We start from the raw sequence: 18,411 nt of genomic DNA, 5'->3' as shown, positions 1-18,411 counted from the left end.
AAAGAAATTACATTTTGACAAACACTTATCATTAAGTTGCTCTTTAGCACCACAACAGGTCATGATTAGCAGTTAAAAATGTCTGCAGTATGTTTTGGAAGATGGCTGTCGATACCTTGCAGTTGTCCATAAAGATCAACTTGGTGCTAAATGTTGCCAAATCAGCGCTTCTACTGTTGCTTTTGTTCATTTGTCTTAAATGAACAGGTTTCCATTTATACTGAGGCTTCATCGTCAACAACTTGTACCATGTCTGCTGCCATCACCTCTCCTGCACTATGATTTGCAGCCTGTTTTCTTAACGTGTTTCATTGCAAGGCTAATGCTGTGAAATAGATCCTTAATGCTGTGCTCTATAGTTTATAGATTATACCCTTGCAGAACTCCAAATAATAATCCACTTTGATAAATCACGGCACCGACTCCTCTCAACCTTTGCTTTATAAACCCAAGTTGGCTCGCATGAATCAGCTGCCAGACTTAATTTGAATTCTGAAGAGGAGTCGCTGATAATCTATCAAGAAACCATAAACATCTTAAATAAACGCCCCTCTAATATATGTTCCCGTAGAATCACCTGTTAACCCTGCTTCTGCTTATTTATTTAATCCGCAATAAATCAACACAAATTGTGCCAAAAAAGCAACCTAATCTGACTGTCTTTTTCTTTCCTCTCTCTTTAATCTCTCCCAATATATCCTTCATTTTTCTTTTCCCTTCCCATCCAACTGTCACTTGTCCTTTTTTGTCCCTTTATGTTTTCTTGCTCCATTTGTCAAATTCCACGGTGCCCTCTTCTCCGTACCCCACCACCACAATGTCTGTGCCCCCTCGGGTTTCCTCTGTATAGGTTTTTGATAAGCCTCAGGAGGACCTCCTCAGGCATCACGCCAGTATCAGTGAGCTGAAGAGGAACTTCATGGAGTCTGTCCCAGAGTCCAGGCCTAGTGAGTGGGACAAGCGCCTGTCCACACACTCTCCGTTCCGCACCCTGGGTATCAATGGTCAGCCTCTGCCGAGTGCAGACGGGGTAAGTCTCCCTCAGAAAACACAGAATGCCTTTAGTTGATTTAAACTGAATCTGTCAGTTCAGGAGTTGCAGGAAATTGTCCAAAAAAAACCTCAATACATTTTTTGGGATGCACGATAGTATCAGCACATCATCTGTATTGACCGTGAAGAGCATAACATTAAATATTGCCATCAACTCGAAATGAGCATTTCTGCTGAAGATGTTTTAATCATGCCTAAATGCTTTATGCTCAACTAAATACTTGACTAAATGCTCAACACAATGTCCACGGTGCAAGGCTGATCTTACAATTCTTACATCAAGTGAGAAAGAAAAACATGTCTGCAGTGTGGAGGTTTTTTTTTTTTTTTTTTTTTAAAGAGGAGCCACATCATATTCCTTCAACATTACCCATGAAATGACCCAACATAAGACTTGTCGTCCTGATTATCAAAACGATTTGTGAAGAGCAAAGAAAATGTGCTCGCATACCTGTATCAGTATCGGCAATTGACCAAAAGAGTTAGAAAATATTGGAATATCGGGTTAAAATTGCTTAATCCAGTATCATGCATCCCTCTTAATTTTTTAAGATGATCCATTCCTGAACTGACTCTGTAACTTCACTACACTAATGTGAGCTGTGTGCAGAGAATTGTTGGAACAGAGCAACCTGAAATTTTTATCAAACGTCTTGTGGTTGAGTTAAAAAAAAAAAAAACAATAATGGTGTGTAAATTTTTATGTTGACGATAGTTTTGTAATTCTGGCATAAGATTCTTTTGTCCATGTGATGAATATATTCAAACTGATAGAGGAGGCTCTTCCAGCTGTCATTCCTAGCTTGCTGACAGTTTAAACATTGTGTATGCATGTACAGTCCTATTCAAGGCAATGGCATGTGGTATGCAACACATGCATGTGGATGAAGAATGCGGTTAGGCTTGCTGAATAGGCTCTGTACTCGTCTTCTTTCAATGAAAAGGCTGATGTGGGCAAGGCATCTTTGGGACAGGTTGTCCGCTCTCTGAGAACTCACTTGGTCTAGATCTGGTCTACATTGGATGCCTCTGAACCCTGACATGTTTGTATTGCATGACTGACAGACCTGACTTTGAAAACTTACTGCATGACAAAAAGATGACCACTTTCATGAAGTTTTGCACGTTCTGACTTGACCTTTTCCTCTCTCCTCTCTCCCTCCTTCATTGTTGAGCTTTTTTTTTTTACTGCTTTTATTTCTTTGCTCTGCACTTTCTTTTCATGCTGCTTTCACCTTTTTATTTGGCTGCTGCTTTCTCCAAGCCTTTGGTTGTTTTTCTATGAAGAGACAAGGCCTCATTCACAGTTGTATCAGCTATGTTTATGCCACAAAAACAATAACAAATATTACGACATTCACATTACAACTAATACAAAATAATAATTGCTATTGATAGTTATGTTTCATTTAAAATTATTACAGCCTTTTCAGTGGAGTAGAAACATAATTCCAAAATGACTGCTTCATGATTGACGGAAAACACTGTCACATTTGGAGACTAATGTCTCCACACACATCATATTGTCAGGATGCATTTGAATTGTACTGAAATCAAAGTAAAACAAACTGGCAGCTCACAGTAAGGAAATGTAACGGAGCAAGTGTACAAAGTGCTTTTATGTACACAATTAACAATATGACACTCGTCTAATTTCTGTCCAGTGGAGTATTCACACATTGTTTATATCAGTTTTACAAGCCAGTTTATCATTCTGATTAACCCTCAGTCAATGTGTATGGACAAAAGACTGACTGCACACTACTGAGAAAAGTAAACATTAAAATGAATGGTTGAAAAGCAGTAGAAGAAATGGTTCTGCTTGTTGTGATGGACAAAAAGATGGCCAGTTCAAAATGATCTGCAGCTAGTTGTCCAGTTATCAGTTAAAGCTGTAAACTGACATCATGAGCCTTTATCACAGTTTACTGTTATTCGAGATGAGTAGTTTTAAGTGCACAATCTTTTATTGCTGTTTGGCAGCCTTGACCCAGATCAAATCCATTTACAGATAAAGCACAAGACTGCAACTAACAGGGCATCTTTGGCAATTTTAACATCGTTAGGCTGGAGTTCAAGATCATTCTGACACAGCTGATTTTATCTTACTGATATCTTATAATCTCAAAAATGTATGAATGTTTCCTGTTATCAATTAAGATCCAGCAAATGTGGATGACTTTCTGTCTTTTCAAAAATAAAGCGAGTTGTTTGACATGGAACCCCCCCCCCCCCCCCCCCCCCCCCCCCAAAAAAAAAAAAAGAAAAAAAAAAAAAATTGCATGTGACAGTAAAGTTTCCATGCTCTGGACAACAAAAATAGAATTTCTGTTCAAATGAAGGCGTATGAATTTTATATTTTCGGGGATCGCGTCTTGCGCAACGCCGGCTTTTACAAATTCAGCTCATTATCGGTCACTATCACATTAGAAAGTTCCTCCCTCTCATATCTCTTCCCTCCTCCTCCTCCCCCTCAGTTTGTCATCCGCCTCCCGCGCGGCCCCCTGCTAGACTTCTACTCCAAACGCAGCTGAGGGGTCGTCTCAACCCTGCGAAAACCTCACACAGGTGTGAAAGTGACCCGTGGAGACCGCACCCAGTCCATCTACCCATCAACCTCTAGCTTTCTCTTCTCCTCCTCTCCTTACTTTGCCTCCTCTGCCACATCACCCAGCCTTCTTCATCTCTCATCCTCTGCTCCACTTGAGAAGCTGCCCCTTTTTTTTCTGGCCTCTGTTGAACAAGACTTTGTTTCCCGCTGCAGCACAATTTCCCTGGTTTCTCCAGCCAGAAACAGACGTCTTCTCCGAAGACCGATTAGGACTGGAAATGATAATCGACCCACTAGCATTTTGCATTTTTTTGTGATGTCTTTTTGGACACTAAAAATACATTGACCAACATTTCCTAACTGACTTTTATCTGGAGGTTTTTAACGTCTGACCATATCACTTTGAACCTGTTTTTATACACATCTTGAGGTACATTTCTATTGTCTTAGATTATTGTCTTCGGACGAGCTGAACACTGACTTTTTTTTCCTGAACCCACGAGGTACGCACTAAAAAACAGCAGTCTTATTTCTGGGGAATTTGTCAATATTCGTTGTCACAGTATGGCATTTCCTGGAGTGGGAAACCTTGAGGCAGCTTAATTGTAATACTTAATTACCTATTTCTCCTTCACCAGTATTAAACAAGGCAATATGTAGCAGCTGCAAGAGATTCCTTGTTGCATGACTTTTTGACAATCAACTTTGACCAAAGAATTAAAGTCATTCCATATACAGTTCATATGATTGTTCTTTTTCTTTTCAAGGAGGTGGATTTTGACATTTAAATTTCTGATTTTCTTCTAATTAAACTACAGTATGTGCAAGTTCATGGCTTGGCTAGTTGCATATGTCGTTTTTGTAATTCCTCCCACTTTAAGTTCAAACAAAATAAAATCCATTTCATTCTGAAACATAGTTATATTTATAGATGAAATATACAACTTGCAGCTAAATCTGTCTTCATTATCCAACTAGATTGTTCACCAACTGTATCATGTAGCTTTTCTTTGTTAAGCTGAAGGGTTATAATAGTGCTGACTTTGTCATATTATTTCCATGACATCACCACTGTTATTCTGGTGTCTTTATAAAAATCTATATTGTGTGTATGTACTCCAATGTACTCTATGTGCATGTATTTTAACTTGCATGCATACATTTTAATTTTTTTTATGTAAATTCAATTTAATTCTGTCAGTAGGAAATATTTCACTCGCCCATGATCAACTAGTGACTATTTTATGTCTTTTTTTTAGAGTGTGTGCTTTAGTCCACTATGCAATGGTTCAGAGAAAAAGGCTTCACATGAGGAAACCAGCAGTAATTTGGGCTTTGCAGGCATACCCAGTCCCACTGTGAGCCACAAGAGTGAGCCTCAAGGTGTCCAAGCCCGCAGCGCTCTTGTTGAGGAAGAGTCATGTGATCAGGAGGAGGTTGTTGTTTTTGAGACGAACTTGGTGCCACTCGTAGAGGTGGAAATGGCACAGCTGCCTCCTTCCTTTGATCCCTCCTGCAAAGCTCTAGATGAGACCCAGGAGGAAGAAGGATCATGTCGCGGAGTGTCGGAGTGCTCTGGGAGGATAGTTGGATCTTCCCCAGCTTCCTTTTTCTGGAGCGATGGTCCACAGGTCGTACTCTGCTTCCAGGTAGCCTCCTGACTCCCTCAGGGTGATGCTGATTCTTTCTATGCTTGGCCTCTGGCAGCCACACTTGCCCACTCCTTTGCAGCACCATGACAAATCAAAACTTGTTCATCTGTAAAGGTATCAAAATATCATTCTTTAAATGTATCTCAAGATGCTGCACAGGTGTAGCACAGTGGTGCGCTAAGTTCTTAACTATGGTGACGGGTCAGTGTAACACTAGCACATTCTTCTCTGTCACAAAATGATTTCATTCACTTCACTTTGTATCATCTTTCCAACCCGTTTATGGCTTGATATTTTTTGTTTCACTGTTTGTCTTGTAATGGTTGGTGGTGGGAAGGAAATAAGAAGGTGACGCTGTTGTTTCCAAAAATAATTGAAACAAATCTGGTGAGAAGAAAGGGCTGTTGCGGTGAAAATCAAATCCACATAGGCAATGGCTGAAGGGAATGCATGGTGTGAAATCAAATGTTTGGTGTAAGGTGCAAAGTGTCTGGTTAAACAGCCAGTCATGGAGCTATGCTCCCATTCACAGCCCCCTCTGGTGCAGACCCAGACTGTCACCATCACAGCTGTCTCCAACCCCTTACCCAGTGGCAGCTCCACCACAGAGGTCCCCATCGTCCCAACCAAGACCTTCACCTATGAGTCTTCAAAGGTAGGGGCTCCGGCACCTGCTCAGCCCAGATCTCTCTCAGCTTCAGGCAGTGAGGTTTGCATGGAGGAGATGGCAGCTGAAGCCGACATTAAGCAGGTCTGGGAGGACCAGGACGGGGGCTCCAAAATGAGCACGAGGCAACACCGCACCTTCCTTAGCGGAAGCTTAGGGTCGCATAATTCAGACCTGATTATTCAGTGGATCTTTTTTTGGTGTATTTGTCAGGTGGCAGTTGATGGGACAGACGAGGACAAAGATGGCACAACACTGTCCAGTTCTAAGAGCATTTCTTCAGAGACCACCAGTGGCACCGCAGTCACCACAACTACCACTCACATCTCAAAGGTCAGCAGGACAAACCGGGCTCTTGCCTTTTCCGTTTTATTTGAATGTTATTTTGTACGCCTCTAAAATGTGTCTTTCTTCCCTACACAGGTAGTTAAAAGCGGATCTTCAGAGACTCGTGTGGAGAAAAGAATCGTCATAACTGCAGATTCTGATGTTGACCAAGATAAGGTACAAAACCGTATGTACTCGACACCTTCCGCCCGTGACACAAAACAGTATTTGCTCTCTTGCATTGTTTTAGAATCCACCCTCATATGGGTCTGCTAAATATGAAGCTACAGCAAGAAGATGGATATCTTGGCAGAGAATAAAGTCTGGAAAAAGGGGGTTGGAACTAGCCTGTCTCTGGTGTAATATTATATGCCTTAAAGAACCCCTAAAGATCTCTAATCAACACGTAGTATCTTGTTTATTTAATCTGTAAAAAATATATTTGAATGGGAGGTCATCACAGGTTGCTGCTTAATACAGGTTTTATGTTTGGACTCCTTTGGAGTATTTACATAGCACTTAGACATGTACAATCAAAAAAGCAATGCAAGTCTAAATCAATACAATATGGGACCTTTTAAAGGACAGTTACAAGTGTGGGCTCGGTCTCATTTAACTCTGGGCAAGGAACCGTTTTACCCAAAATGTCTTAATATGTCTAATGTCTGTTAAGTACCATCTAAGGAAGATCACCATTGTGACTTTAGATAATATGAATACACGTCTGTCTTGCAGGAGAAACATGGCGGAGGATCAGCATTGTAACTGAATAAGAACTTTCCTCGGCCCTTTGACTCTCCTGTTCCGACATCCCATCGTTAGAGTGAAGCACTCAACACACAGTGACCGGCTCTGTTTGCGCACATATATCCCAGAAGAAAGATCTCATAAATCTGCACCGAAAATGATTGATAACTGACTAGATAAATCTTAGTAGATCCTCTTTGTTTTTTGTTTTTCAGTTCATTGTAGGTAGGGCTGCACAGTGCTCAGATTTCAATCAAATGCTTATATCATCCTGGTGTTGTAAAAGCTTAGTGAGTACAGTTTCATTGGTTTAAAAAAAACAGCATTTTCAGTTGCGTGATCTGTTATGCTTGCTTTTAAATGCTTTTATTTTCCTAGTGGTTTTTACATTGTTGATTTTATACAAATGTACTGTTTCCGATATAGTTTAGACACCATTGTCAGCATTTATTCCCTTGGTGCTGTTAGGGGAACGTTAAGACTACATTCAAAGGAACTCTTTATTTTTATTATTGTTTACTTGTCTATTTAATTCAGGAGAGGCTTTTTTCTTTTCTTTTCTTTTTTTTTTATAAATGAAATGACATACCTCACATCAATGTGTGAACAAAGATATTCTGTGCTCTAATTTGGACAGTTTGTTTGGCTTTGTTCACTGCTCAGGTACAAAAACAAAAACTTAAATCTCTTCTTCCCCAGCCAGCCAAGAACCAGTAGCCTACACATTCTTGTAAAGTTTGAATTAAAAAATTGATCTATTTTGAATATTTCTCTATTTTATAGAAGTAATGCTTTTTATAGTATTTGTAAAGAATTGAGGTTTTTAAGTTATTCCTGTCCATCTGCTCATGAAATTGTAGGTTACCATTGTGCTGTTTACTGAATTTTTGAGGTCCCTGATTTAAGACCCGTCTTGCCTGACGCCCTGAATCATTCTTATTCGTTTCCTCTTGTAGTGCACCAAGTTTATCAAACTCTTCACAATTTACAAATGACAGTGGAGTGCTTCCCTCAGCCCCGTGTTTTGTTCAGTATCTTAGACGTCAGAATTGCTTTGAACATATTTGGTTGATAAGATAAGTTTTACAAGCTTTGGTCTGTTTATCTCAGGTTTTGATATTCTTTGTAAGACTACAGACCTCCATATGATTGTATGAGGAATGTCCATGTTTGTATACCCATCTCTATTGTAAATGTACATTTAAGTTCCGTCAAGTGAGGTCAAGAAATATGAAAAGCTTGTCTGTCACAATAACCACACGTGTAAGAGATGAAGGCAGCTGCCCCAGTACATGTGACTTTTCTCTCACAGGAGCACAAGTTGTCTTTTTTTTTACACGTTCCACTATACAGTAATTTATTTGTAAAGTAGGAACTGTTTCGTGTGATTTGATGTACTGTGATGTTTCAGCACAAGCTGGTTTCCAGGCTTCCAGTAGAGATGTCGCGATGTTAAATATTGCATTCATTATCACCCAAGTTTGTAAAGCCTTTTTACCACATAGTCCAAGTAGCTTGCGCTCTCACTTGCTGTTTTCTTGTACTTTTCCATAGAGAAGAAAATATATGAATTCCTTTTAGGTGGCATGTTTAGCAAACTTTTTTTTTTTTAAAACCCAAAAGAAGCCATTGGTCTTGTAGTTACATGGACAAACTGCAATCTTTCCTGGATGAAAAAGTAGAATTTCACATTGAGGAAAATTAGTTGTTAGACAATTGAAAATATTATTGCTTTGTGACTTATCCCTGTCTTTTTATGAAAAAAATAAAATATGCATTATTTTGCATCTTGTCAGGCTGTCTGTTTGTGAAACATGCAACACAAAAGTAGGGGATCTTGGTAAGAAATAAATATTTAATTCCATTCACTCGCTCCGCAGTGGGTGTTGCTGCATGTTTAACACTGCACTCGAAGAGGATAAACTCACATCTAGATTGTTATACCATAATCATGTAAACATGAGACTACAAATACAGTAATGTCTGGAAAATAGTATTACAGTTGTGTAAACCATTAAGCACATAGTTACTGAATTCCTAGGAAACTGAACAATAATAAAATTGCAATTAAGCATAGGTACATTTTAAAACTAAGTTGTTTTTTTCAATCTAATTTGGTATTTATTTGCTTTGGAAATAGTTACAGATCACATTTACACATATTGCTTTCATCAAAGTCTTGGACCATTCACCTCTAGGCAGAAAAATGTTTTACTAGAAACTGAATTTGAAGCATTTATGTTTGAATTGCCCAACTTGAATAACTGCATTATAAAACTAAATTTGAATTTCTTAATTTGAATTTGTAATATTAAAAGTCAATATCCGCATTCAAAGTTTGAAGAGTAAAATTTGAAAATATTTAGTTTGACACTGCATTTCAATCAACTTGAAACTGAATGTAATATTATGAAACTATTTGATCCTCAAAAATCTCAACTTTCTGTATTCTTTCACATTCAGTTCTCACAATTCTGTCAGAAGTCTTGACAGACGGTCACTGATAAGGCAAAGCTGTCTGGGTCTGGTGCCACAGTTTCCCGTTACATTCAATCACCTGCCATTTAGCCATCAGGCAGACAGAGTAAAAGTCACTTTTCTGTTTAGAAACAACCATAAAATGTTATAAGACAATCAGTTGAGGTTGAACACTGTATCAGGAGATCTCCCCTCAAGGAATAGTAGCATTTCTCATACAGAAAAAAACTAACTTGCTTAAACTTCAACCGTTTCACCAAATGAGAAGAAATGGCAGAATCTGAAAGTGTCTATCAACACAGAGGTGAGTTTTGATAACTACGGGTATTTATTGGGAATATATAATCAATTCTTTTCAAACAAGTAGTAAACAACAACAATTTTGAGTCCACGGTCTTTGTCAAAGCTGACTTCTAGCGAATTGTCTTGACTGGGCTCTTGAAACTTGACGCAGCCTGAAGTTGGAGTTGATAAGCCATTGGGTGAATTTTGAAACCATATAGCCTAAAAAAAAAAACACAAAAAAACACAATCAACTTCTGGACAAACATAATTAGCATTTTCTGAGATCAATGACTTGGTTGCATTTGAAATTTGAGGCTACAGCTCAATCTGATGGCGAAACTGAGGACACTAGGCCCGCCCACCTCTTGCAAAAACATGACTGCACCACAGGCCTGTCAAGCAGACACCCCCGAACCCCCAAAACATCCCACTTTTTGAAGCCCAATATCCAATTAATAATGGAATTATTGTCAGATGGTCCACCAGAAAACTAATAAGAAGTAACGACTTTATCAAATGGCACCACAGTGAGAGTTTGAATGGAAGTCTACGGAGCCAGAGCCTTTTTTGAGCCAACCTCTAACGGCACTCGGTGGTATTGCATTTTAAGGCACTTCCGAATTGGCCCAATTTTTCAGGCCCGGAAGCAACGCCCACTTTTGTAAACAGTCCATGATTTGTACACACCGGCAGCGGATTTACTTTTAACTAATTGACAACTACATTTTGACACCAAAAGGGCATCAACATGGTTGGAGGACATTTTATGTTATTTAGCAAAAACTAGAAAACTATTTTTACACAATTTTGGACTATTATTATTGTGTTATAGGCAGATTGTAGTTTTTTTTTTTTTTACAGTACTCCCTGATATTAGCAAGTAGAAAAAAATGAACAAATATGTTCACTGATGGATGAAGACCTGAAGTGGTGCTGCGTCACAGTTGAAACAATTTTGGGGAAACATTGTCCATGTTTCCCCTAACATGGAAAATGTTAGGAGAACATGTTCGGGCTCCTTATGATAGGTCAAAAGACTGCGAAAGCATGCCATGTGAAAAATGTTTTCTTTAATAATTTAATTACATTTTTAAAGTTTGCGTGTTAAAAAGTTTAATACCCAGTAGTCTACGACAAACTTGTCCCCAGTCATTAAAAAAAAAAAAACACCAAAAAGTAGTAAAAGTAATAATAATAATTAAGGACATCAGAACTAACCTTGGCACAAACTGGTTGGCTGGTCGCTTTGGACGGTACTCTGGGTGCACCATGAACAGCATGTGAGGGAACCCTGTGCCAAAATAGGCTCCATCTGTGTGGTGGTGTCTGGAGGATTTCGGGGTGTACACATCCATGCACTTTGGGCAATAAAGCTTCACCATTGCTTCTCCTGGGATGTCTGACAAACCTGCAGCAGGCAGGAGAGAAATGATTAAGGAGGGTTTCTTCATGACAAAGGTCACAAAGTGCTGCATAGTTCTTGAGTGACAAAAACACTGTTTAATGTGAAGGTTAAGAAGTCAGACTTACCAATAGGAAGCATTGGCTGATTCTCACAATAGACTCTGGGGCAATAGCCAAAATCCCCTTGTTGATACTTTTCCAGCTGGGGAAAACAACACAATTTAGAAACAACTGGTGATGATCATGTTATGGAGCACGTAAGAAATGATTGGGTAATAGCCTACCATTTGTGCAATGCCTCTGTTTGTGAGGATGTAACGTGCATGTATTAGCCCGTAGAGCATCTCTGCTGCCTGCTCTATCAAGTCGCTCTGGTTCGGGTTATCTTCAAGTTCCTCATCTGTCAGAATAAAAGCGATTCAGGCAGTTCAACCAACGTTGCTGATTTATCTAACTGCTACTTTGTACTACTAAAAAAAAAATCTCACCTGGCTCCAGGTCGAGGATCATGTCCAGAGCCTGACGATAGTGAGGCACCTGTTCATTCAAACCTGTCAGGTTAAACTTGTCTTGTATGTAGTCTTCATCGACCTGCAATACAGCAGTAGAAGATAATCAATGGCTATTAATGGCCTTCATTACTGTTGCAGCAGGACATTACTACAGAACACTGATGTGGAGACATTACATAAGAGCTTAACAGGATTAGTTAGAGGCTGCCAGCGTTAAAATTAGACCTTAGTATTTTAAGTGCCCCGAGATTATAGGCACTTTATACTTTACGTGCTTTATATATTTTTTATTTAGTTTAAACTCAATACTATAAATGTTATATAATTTCTCAAATTCCAAAGTGACATTTTCAAACACCAAATACTACAGCGTTGAACAAAGAGGATAATAAGTCCAAGACTTCTGGAGTGTTGTAAATAAAACAAAACAAAAAAAAGCTATTTGGCAATACCCGTCCAACGGGCATTTAAATTAACATTAAGTGAAATATTACAATAACAAAGCGTCCAGTGTTTCCTCTCTAATTTTAAAGGGCTGTGGTGCTTTGGGCCTGTTTTCTAGTTTTGATTAGAGCTGGGTTTCTAATGCTAAACATAAAGCGGAGGCGATGTTTTGCTGTGGTGGTGCACTAAATTAATACAAAATATTCAGTTTACTATCATATAAAACAGAGAAAAGCTGTCAGTGACAAAGGTTCATTTTGCTAGAAAGGTTTCACATGATAGTTTATCAAAGCAGTTGCCGATTAATTATTTGTTTATCTGCCATTTTCCACACAAGGAAACAATAAAAAAAAAAAAAAAATGGCCACGAACATTTTAAAGTGTGAATATCTTTGTGTTGACAGGGGAATATCAGAGAGGGTGGGGAATCCGGGGGAAGAGGCCGTTTTTCCTTTCTGATTATAAATTATACTTCAATACGTCCTGTCAACATGCGATACTAAAGGTCTGCGAAAGGCATGCTGTGGTGCAATTTATGCTTTAAAAAAAAATAAAAATGTTTTTGACTGGATTGTGTCGGATTATTTATTCCCAATTTGAGAGTGAGAGAGAGAGAGAGACCGACCTCGCAGAAGAACTCATTCCCTCTGAGTCCACAGAACCACGATATCCAGGACACCTCCTCTGAGCTGCTCATCCTCCTGGCAAACCAACGCAGAGTTGCAAGTGAACCATTTTACATGCACACGTGTTTTTATAAAACACAGCTTGAAGGCCTCAAGTCTCGCACCGAAAATCTGTGATCCGTCAGATTCTGCAAGCTGCAGTGTTAATTGTGCTCGCACAATTTGATGGGTCGCAGATTTCGGCGTAACACCGTCTGGAGATGCGATTAACAAAAAAAAAAAACTTTACAAACACGAATTTAACATTACATTCCGCCGTAGGCACAACAAACGGAACCTGACATATCTGAGGTTTGAATAAAAAGTGTTATTTTTTGGCGTACGTGATCTTTAATTCACCTCGAGTTTCCCCTCACCAACCTGCGTTAGCGCGCGTAGCTTGCAGGCTAGCGCTCGTGTTTGCACGTAATATAATACCGATGGTGTGCCAGTTAATCATTACAACAACAACAACAACAACGACGTGTTTTTTTTTTTTAAAGTGCTGCCAATTTGTGTACATAATTGTTTACAGAGAGTCACTTTTACTCACCCTTCCCTGTATTAATTAACACATCAACTTGCAAGCTTGGCTGGTTTGTCCTCTCTTCCCGGATTGATGACAAAATCCGGTCATCCTGAAATTTCAAAATAAAGTTCCTCATAATGTTCCACATTGCAGTGAAAGGAAATGTGTCGCAATGTTGTTTGACTTAAAAACCCATATCAGTAAGAACAGGAACACAAAACTTTTTTTTTTTTTCCTTTCCCATTTTAATACATTTCCAACAAAGTTATCATAACAACCAGTAATTGTTTTAGTCTCGTAGGTGCCTTAGAAATATTTTTTAAACCTTAACTGATCTTCTGTATTACGTGATATTCCTTTTCTTAGGTAGTAGTTTATTTTTGCCACACGTGATAAAGGCGACTCCAATGTACTTTCAATACATCATTAAGTTACATTTTGCATTTAATTAAACAGCTAAAGCAATACATATTTTTTTTTGTAGATTCCATTGCATAAAGTTTCACATTTTACAATGTGTTTCATGTTTTCTCCAATTGGCACAAATGTTGAAATATTAAGACATTTTTTTAATACTGAAAAGAAAATAAGGCTCAGTAATTTTCAGCCCAGATGGAGAGATCCTTCAGGGCAGATCTGAAAAAGTTTTGCGAGTCGGTGGTCCAACATCTTTCTGCTCCTGCTCCTTTCCAATGCCTTCAAACATCAAGATCCTTAAATGAAAAAAAAACAAAAATATTTGACCTTATTTACATTATTGTAAACTTTAGACAGATTTAGACATTACAGATTGGTTTGTTTTTAGTAAACAGTTATTGGACATTTTTTGTTTTTTTAAACCAATATATATTGCTTACAGGTTTTACCTTGTGTATTGAGATCAAGAAACAAGCTATTTTTTTTTTACTACCAATCTTGTAATTTGAGCAGAGAGATTTAAGATTGAGGCCATGATCATAAACATTTCAGCAACATTTCAAGAATTTGGGAATTTAATCCTCCTTTAACCCTAATCCATTTGCGACCCAACTTTAGTCTCCACCTATTCTCTGAATTACCGAGCATGTCATACTCACAGCTTCAGAATTGCATTTCTTTTCCCCAGCATCATATTCAGGAAGTCACTGTAGCTGAAAGTGTCTTTTGATGCACCCCCAACCACTTCCGACATCATCTTTTTCAGTTCTAAGTGAGTCTTGGCCAATCCAATTTTTTCTAGCATTCGTTTTAATCCCATTATATCTAAAAAATGAAAATAAAATGGGTGTCACAAAGAAAACAAGTCAAAAAGTGCTGATATGTTTAATATCTTGTCATGAGTGAGTCACTTCTGAAAGCAAACGTTGTTTACTGTGGCCTTACTTATGTCCCCTTTGTCATTTAGATCAAACTCCATGTATTTTTCTGTAATACAAACAAATATAAAGTCATACCAACATCTATGACAGTGCAAATATTAAAACAATGACCTGAAGAGTTCTTAGTAGCCCTTGAATACTCACTTTTAAACATTTCGAGCTTTGAAGTCAGGTCTTCCTCTTCTGCATACTGGGGATCTGAGAGAAAGGCCTAAGGATGTGATAGATAAATGATAAAAACGAATACATGTGACATTATTTTCAACTTCACACATGTATAATATTTTTTTTTTTATCAAGCCCCTGTTTGTAAAAACATCCTAGTTATTACTAGGTAGCATTTCTAAAAGATATCAATTAGACTATTAGTTCTGCTCACCTCATTGATAGAGTTCAGTTTTTCTTCTTGTTGACACTTCAGGAAACCATATGCTTTACCTCCTGTGAAACAATAATCAGCAACAACATTCAATGCACAGAAATCTCACAAATTACCCATTTAAAAATATGGAATTCAGAGTTTTATCATCACTGGTTAAATGAGTTGTAATACAATAGAACAGTCTCAGCAGGAAAAATCAAACTAACCTTGAACACTGTTGTCCATTGCTGTGAACAGTGCAGAGAAACTGTGAAACCAGCACTGACAGTGAAAAGTTGTGATGGCGTTTCAGTATATCGAGCCAGAAGAGGAAGTGAAGTGACAGAGTTTCAGTTCACAATGGTGAGGTTCCTCTGTTGTATTTAAGACAGCAGCAAATAGAGGTCAAGTGCATGATGCAAATAATAACATTTCCACTTTGTCTGAATTTCACCAGACATGGTGTAAAAAAGTACTCCTGTGTTGCTCAGTCAGAGAAGTTTTCATACAGGCTCTGCTGTGTAATGGCCAGGCTGAGCTTATTCAAAGCTATATGTTATGTTTCCTTTCCGTTATCAGTTCAGATAAGTTTTAATTAAGGAAGCAAGACTGATGTAGCAACAAGAACTGTCTTTTAAAATAGAAACAAATACAAGTTGGTTGTCAGAAGTTATGTGCTTGCAAGAGGCATGTTTGAAAAACAGTAGACTTTTATCTTTCAGGAATTAGTTTTTCTTTCTTTCTTTCTTTCTTTCTTTCTTTCTTTCTTTCTTTCTTTCTTTCTTTCTTTCTTTCTTTCTTTCTTTCTTTCTTTCTTTCTTTCTTTCTTTCTTTCTTTCTTTCATTTCATCACACAGACTCAGTTACACTCATAGACAGTTGGAAGTCAAATGCATTGCTCAAAGGCACCAGAGTGACTAGTGACTATAAGTGCTACTCTCTCACTTTCCCCACCAAAATGTAAATGTGGGCTCAATTAATAACCTGACAACAAAACGTGCTCTTGTGGTCAGTGGTCAAGTTGATGTAATGTTTTATTCTCGCCACACGGTGGGACTGTTACTTAGTTAACAATCGTAAAGTTTGACTGTCCAGGTAGTTTCAAATTGAGACTTCTGTGCAATTATAGGAACTGAGATTGAATAAATATAGAGTTTAGAGGAGAATAACCTTTTGTCTCTTGACTCGCTGTGTTACATACAGAGAATGGCACATGTTTATACGCAGGCTCTTTTTTCATTACTTCTGTTAATATCAGAATACAGAGGTGAGTAGGTTACGCGATAATTTATTAACCAAATTGTATCATAAATATATTTCACACAGTTTTCTTCTCAGTAGACAATTAGTGTATTAAGTATATACCAGATGTTGATCTGTGATTGAACTTTAACTGTCTATTTGATAAATAATGGATTTTTTTTTTTTTTTTTTTTTTTTTCAATACATGCTATAAATCTTGAATTATATGTCTTGCTATTCTGACCCTGCTTGCTTTGGAATCTATCAAAACATCTGACATATAGTATGTAGTTCTAACACTTGTTATATGTTTTATGTCTATACGTTACATTGTCCTTATTTTAGCTACCTCGCCACCGCCTGAAACTGTGTCAGCTCTTGAAGAAGAAGATGTGGCTCTCTCTTGTTTACCTTCAAATGTAATGGACCCAAAGAGCTGCTACAGAGTCAAATGGATAAAGGTTACCACGGATATCAATCAGAGGGAGGATATATTTGTGTGGCCAAATACATCCCGTGATGCCAAACGTGTAAGATGGGAAGCTGATGGAAATGGACAAATGTGTCTTTTTCTGACAAAATTACAAAAATCTGATGGAGGACTGTACAGCTATGAAATCTGGCAAGGATGGGACCGTCTTCTGGTCAAATCCATATCTTTAAGAATAAAAGGTAAAACAAATGTTTTCCATTCATTTATTTATCTATTTTACAAATCAATGTCACTCATTTATCACATGATCTTTCAGACTGCAAAATCCTTTCAGCAGTGAAGGCAGCGCCCAGCACGCCTGCGAGGCTGAACTGCCCAGGGAACATAACATCAGGACAGCAGGGACCCCAAAATACCACATGGGCAATAGTGAAAGGGAACAAACGTGAATTTGTCCGCTCTGAAAGGCATACAATTAACGGCACATCTTTGGCTATCCTGTCTGTGACCACCAGTGACAGCGGTTGGTATAGATGTCATTACGTGCTTGGACAAACTCAGCGATGCTTTGACATCAATCTACTTGTCCAAGGTCAGACTTTTATCTATTATATTAGTTATTATCACTTAAACAAATGATAATATGCATAACTCCTGTTTACCATTTCTGTTAATTTAATGAAGAGGAGAATGCTTTTGTGGCCACAACGGTTCCTGTTATTGCAACAAAAACTCCGCAAGGTCTGTTTGTTTTCAGTATTTTACATATAAATTCAATTGCATCAATTGTCAATGGTGGTTCTGTAACTCATTCAATTTGCTTCCTGTTTACCCCAACACTGACAGCTAGTGAGAGTGCATCGGACAACAAGGAAGAGAGCGGAGAAACTTTGATTGCAGTTGTGGCCTCCTTAATTTTTGGGGTCATCCTAATTGCTGCACTGATTGGATTGTTCATTTACCGCAGGCGTAACACCCAGAGAGCCACGGAGCAACTCCAGAGTTACACTCCAGGTTTGAGCCGTCTTTAAGCTCTTTCATGTGCCATACTAACCTGCTGTAGTGAAGTGTGATCTTAGGTGAACATTTTCTCGTTAATAGAGTCTCTGCATCTGTATGAGAGTGTGCATCTTCCACTTCCCCACAGTGAGTGACACATTACTTCCTCATTACCTTGTTTAAGTTTACTGATGTTTCTTGCTTTGTTCAATTCTGCCGTAAGAACTTTTTGTTTATTATCGTTATTTCACAGATGCTGCAAACCCACAAATGAACAGTCTGCACCAGTTTACAGATGGAAGCACATGTACTTGTAAGTAATCATGCAGTAACTTATATTATGGAATCATATTTAGACCCTTATCATATTCATAAATAGTAAAAGAAAACTATTTTCTCTTTGTCATTGCAGTCCATTGGTAATTATTTGAAGTCTGGCCAAGAAAAAGAAGAAGAATTTTCACGTAAAATTCACACACTTGCCACCTAAACTGGATCTGCCTTATGTAAAATGTGTAATATGTAACTTTTACCTTATCATCCAGTTTGCGTTATTAGATCTAATCATCTGTATTGTTCAAATTAATGGAGACATGCTTATAATGTAGTCTTTGAATAAAATCTTTTATTCAGTTTTCACACATATCTGTATGACGATGCATAATCATGGCAAAGGAGTCATAAATCCTGATCTGTTTCTGTCT

General features: G+C 38.1%; 4 protein-coding genes across 10 annotated transcripts in view; 2 read left to right on the top strand and 2 right to left on the bottom strand.

The window, feature by feature from the left end:
* The window catches only part of LOC138194344 (uncharacterized), a 31,628-nt gene extending 22,846 nt beyond the window's left edge, over positions 1-8,782 (top strand). For 3 of the 7 annotated variants that reach the window (XM_069143012.1, XM_069143008.1, XM_069143009.1), the window contains 6 exons: positions 851-1,030; positions 4,864-5,253; positions 5,789-5,911; positions 6,137-6,256; positions 6,347-6,437; positions 6,986-8,782. In XM_069143012.1, coding sequence (XP_068999113.1) covers positions 851-1,030; positions 4,864-5,253; positions 5,789-5,911; positions 6,137-6,256; positions 6,347-6,437; positions 6,986-7,023 — 942 coding nt within the window. In that variant the 3' untranslated portion in view covers positions 7,024-8,782. Of the gene's footprint in view, positions 1-850; positions 1,031-3,530; positions 4,839-4,863; positions 5,254-5,788; positions 5,912-6,136; positions 6,257-6,346; positions 6,438-6,985 lie in introns of those variants that run through there. The other 4 variants (XM_069143010.1, XM_069143013.1, XM_069143014.1 and 1 more) reach the window with 4 other exon arrangements.
* A 52-nt stretch (positions 8,783-8,834) lies between these two features.
* LOC138194345 (casein kinase II subunit beta) lies at positions 8,835-13,422 on the bottom strand. Its single transcript, XM_069143017.1, has 7 exons — positions 13,339-13,422; positions 12,746-12,821; positions 11,653-11,755; positions 11,449-11,564; positions 11,291-11,366; positions 10,979-11,168; positions 8,835-9,979 (listed from the first exon to the last, which is right to left on the bottom strand). Exons 2-7 carry the CDS (start codon positions 12,815-12,817, stop codon positions 9,889-9,891), a joined length of 648 nt encoding a protein of 215 aa, XP_068999118.1. The 5' UTR covers positions 12,818-12,821; positions 13,339-13,422; the 3' UTR covers positions 8,835-9,888.
* A 113-nt stretch (positions 13,423-13,535) lies between these two features.
* LOC138194346 (allograft inflammatory factor 1-like) lies at positions 13,536-15,359 on the bottom strand. The gene is made up of 6 exons (XM_069143018.1): positions 15,261-15,359; positions 15,052-15,113; positions 14,817-14,883; positions 14,677-14,718; positions 14,391-14,556; positions 13,536-14,027 (listed from the first exon to the last, which is right to left on the bottom strand). The coding sequence occupies exons 1-6, from the start codon at positions 15,277-15,279 to the stop codon at positions 13,940-13,942; spliced, it is 444 nt and encodes a 147-aa protein (XP_068999119.1). The 5' UTR covers positions 15,280-15,359; the 3' UTR covers positions 13,536-13,939.
* Positions 15,360-16,243: 884 nt separating this feature from the next.
* Positions 16,244-18,355, top strand: LOC138192372 (uncharacterized). The gene is made up of 8 exons (XM_069139732.1): positions 16,244-16,300; positions 16,621-16,947; positions 17,025-17,300; positions 17,393-17,449; positions 17,555-17,722; positions 17,810-17,854; positions 17,961-18,020; positions 18,120-18,355. The coding sequence occupies exons 2-8, from the start codon at positions 16,698-16,700 to the stop codon at positions 18,128-18,130; spliced, it is 867 nt and encodes a 288-aa protein (XP_068995833.1). The 5' UTR covers positions 16,244-16,300; positions 16,621-16,697; the 3' UTR covers positions 18,131-18,355.
* The last annotated feature ends 56 nt before the right edge of the window (positions 18,356-18,411 follow it).

Source organism: Embiotoca jacksoni, unplaced genomic scaffold, assembly GCF_022577435.1.
Source record: "Embiotoca jacksoni isolate LCO1_2020_lvr unplaced genomic scaffold, fEmbJac1.0.p SCAF_11, whole genome shotgun sequence".
Classification (NCBI taxonomy): Eukaryota; Metazoa; Chordata; class Actinopteri; family Embiotocidae; genus Embiotoca; species Embiotoca jacksoni.
The sequence above is the reverse complement of the archived record's forward strand: the minus strand, read 5'-3'. Positions and strand labels throughout refer to the sequence as shown.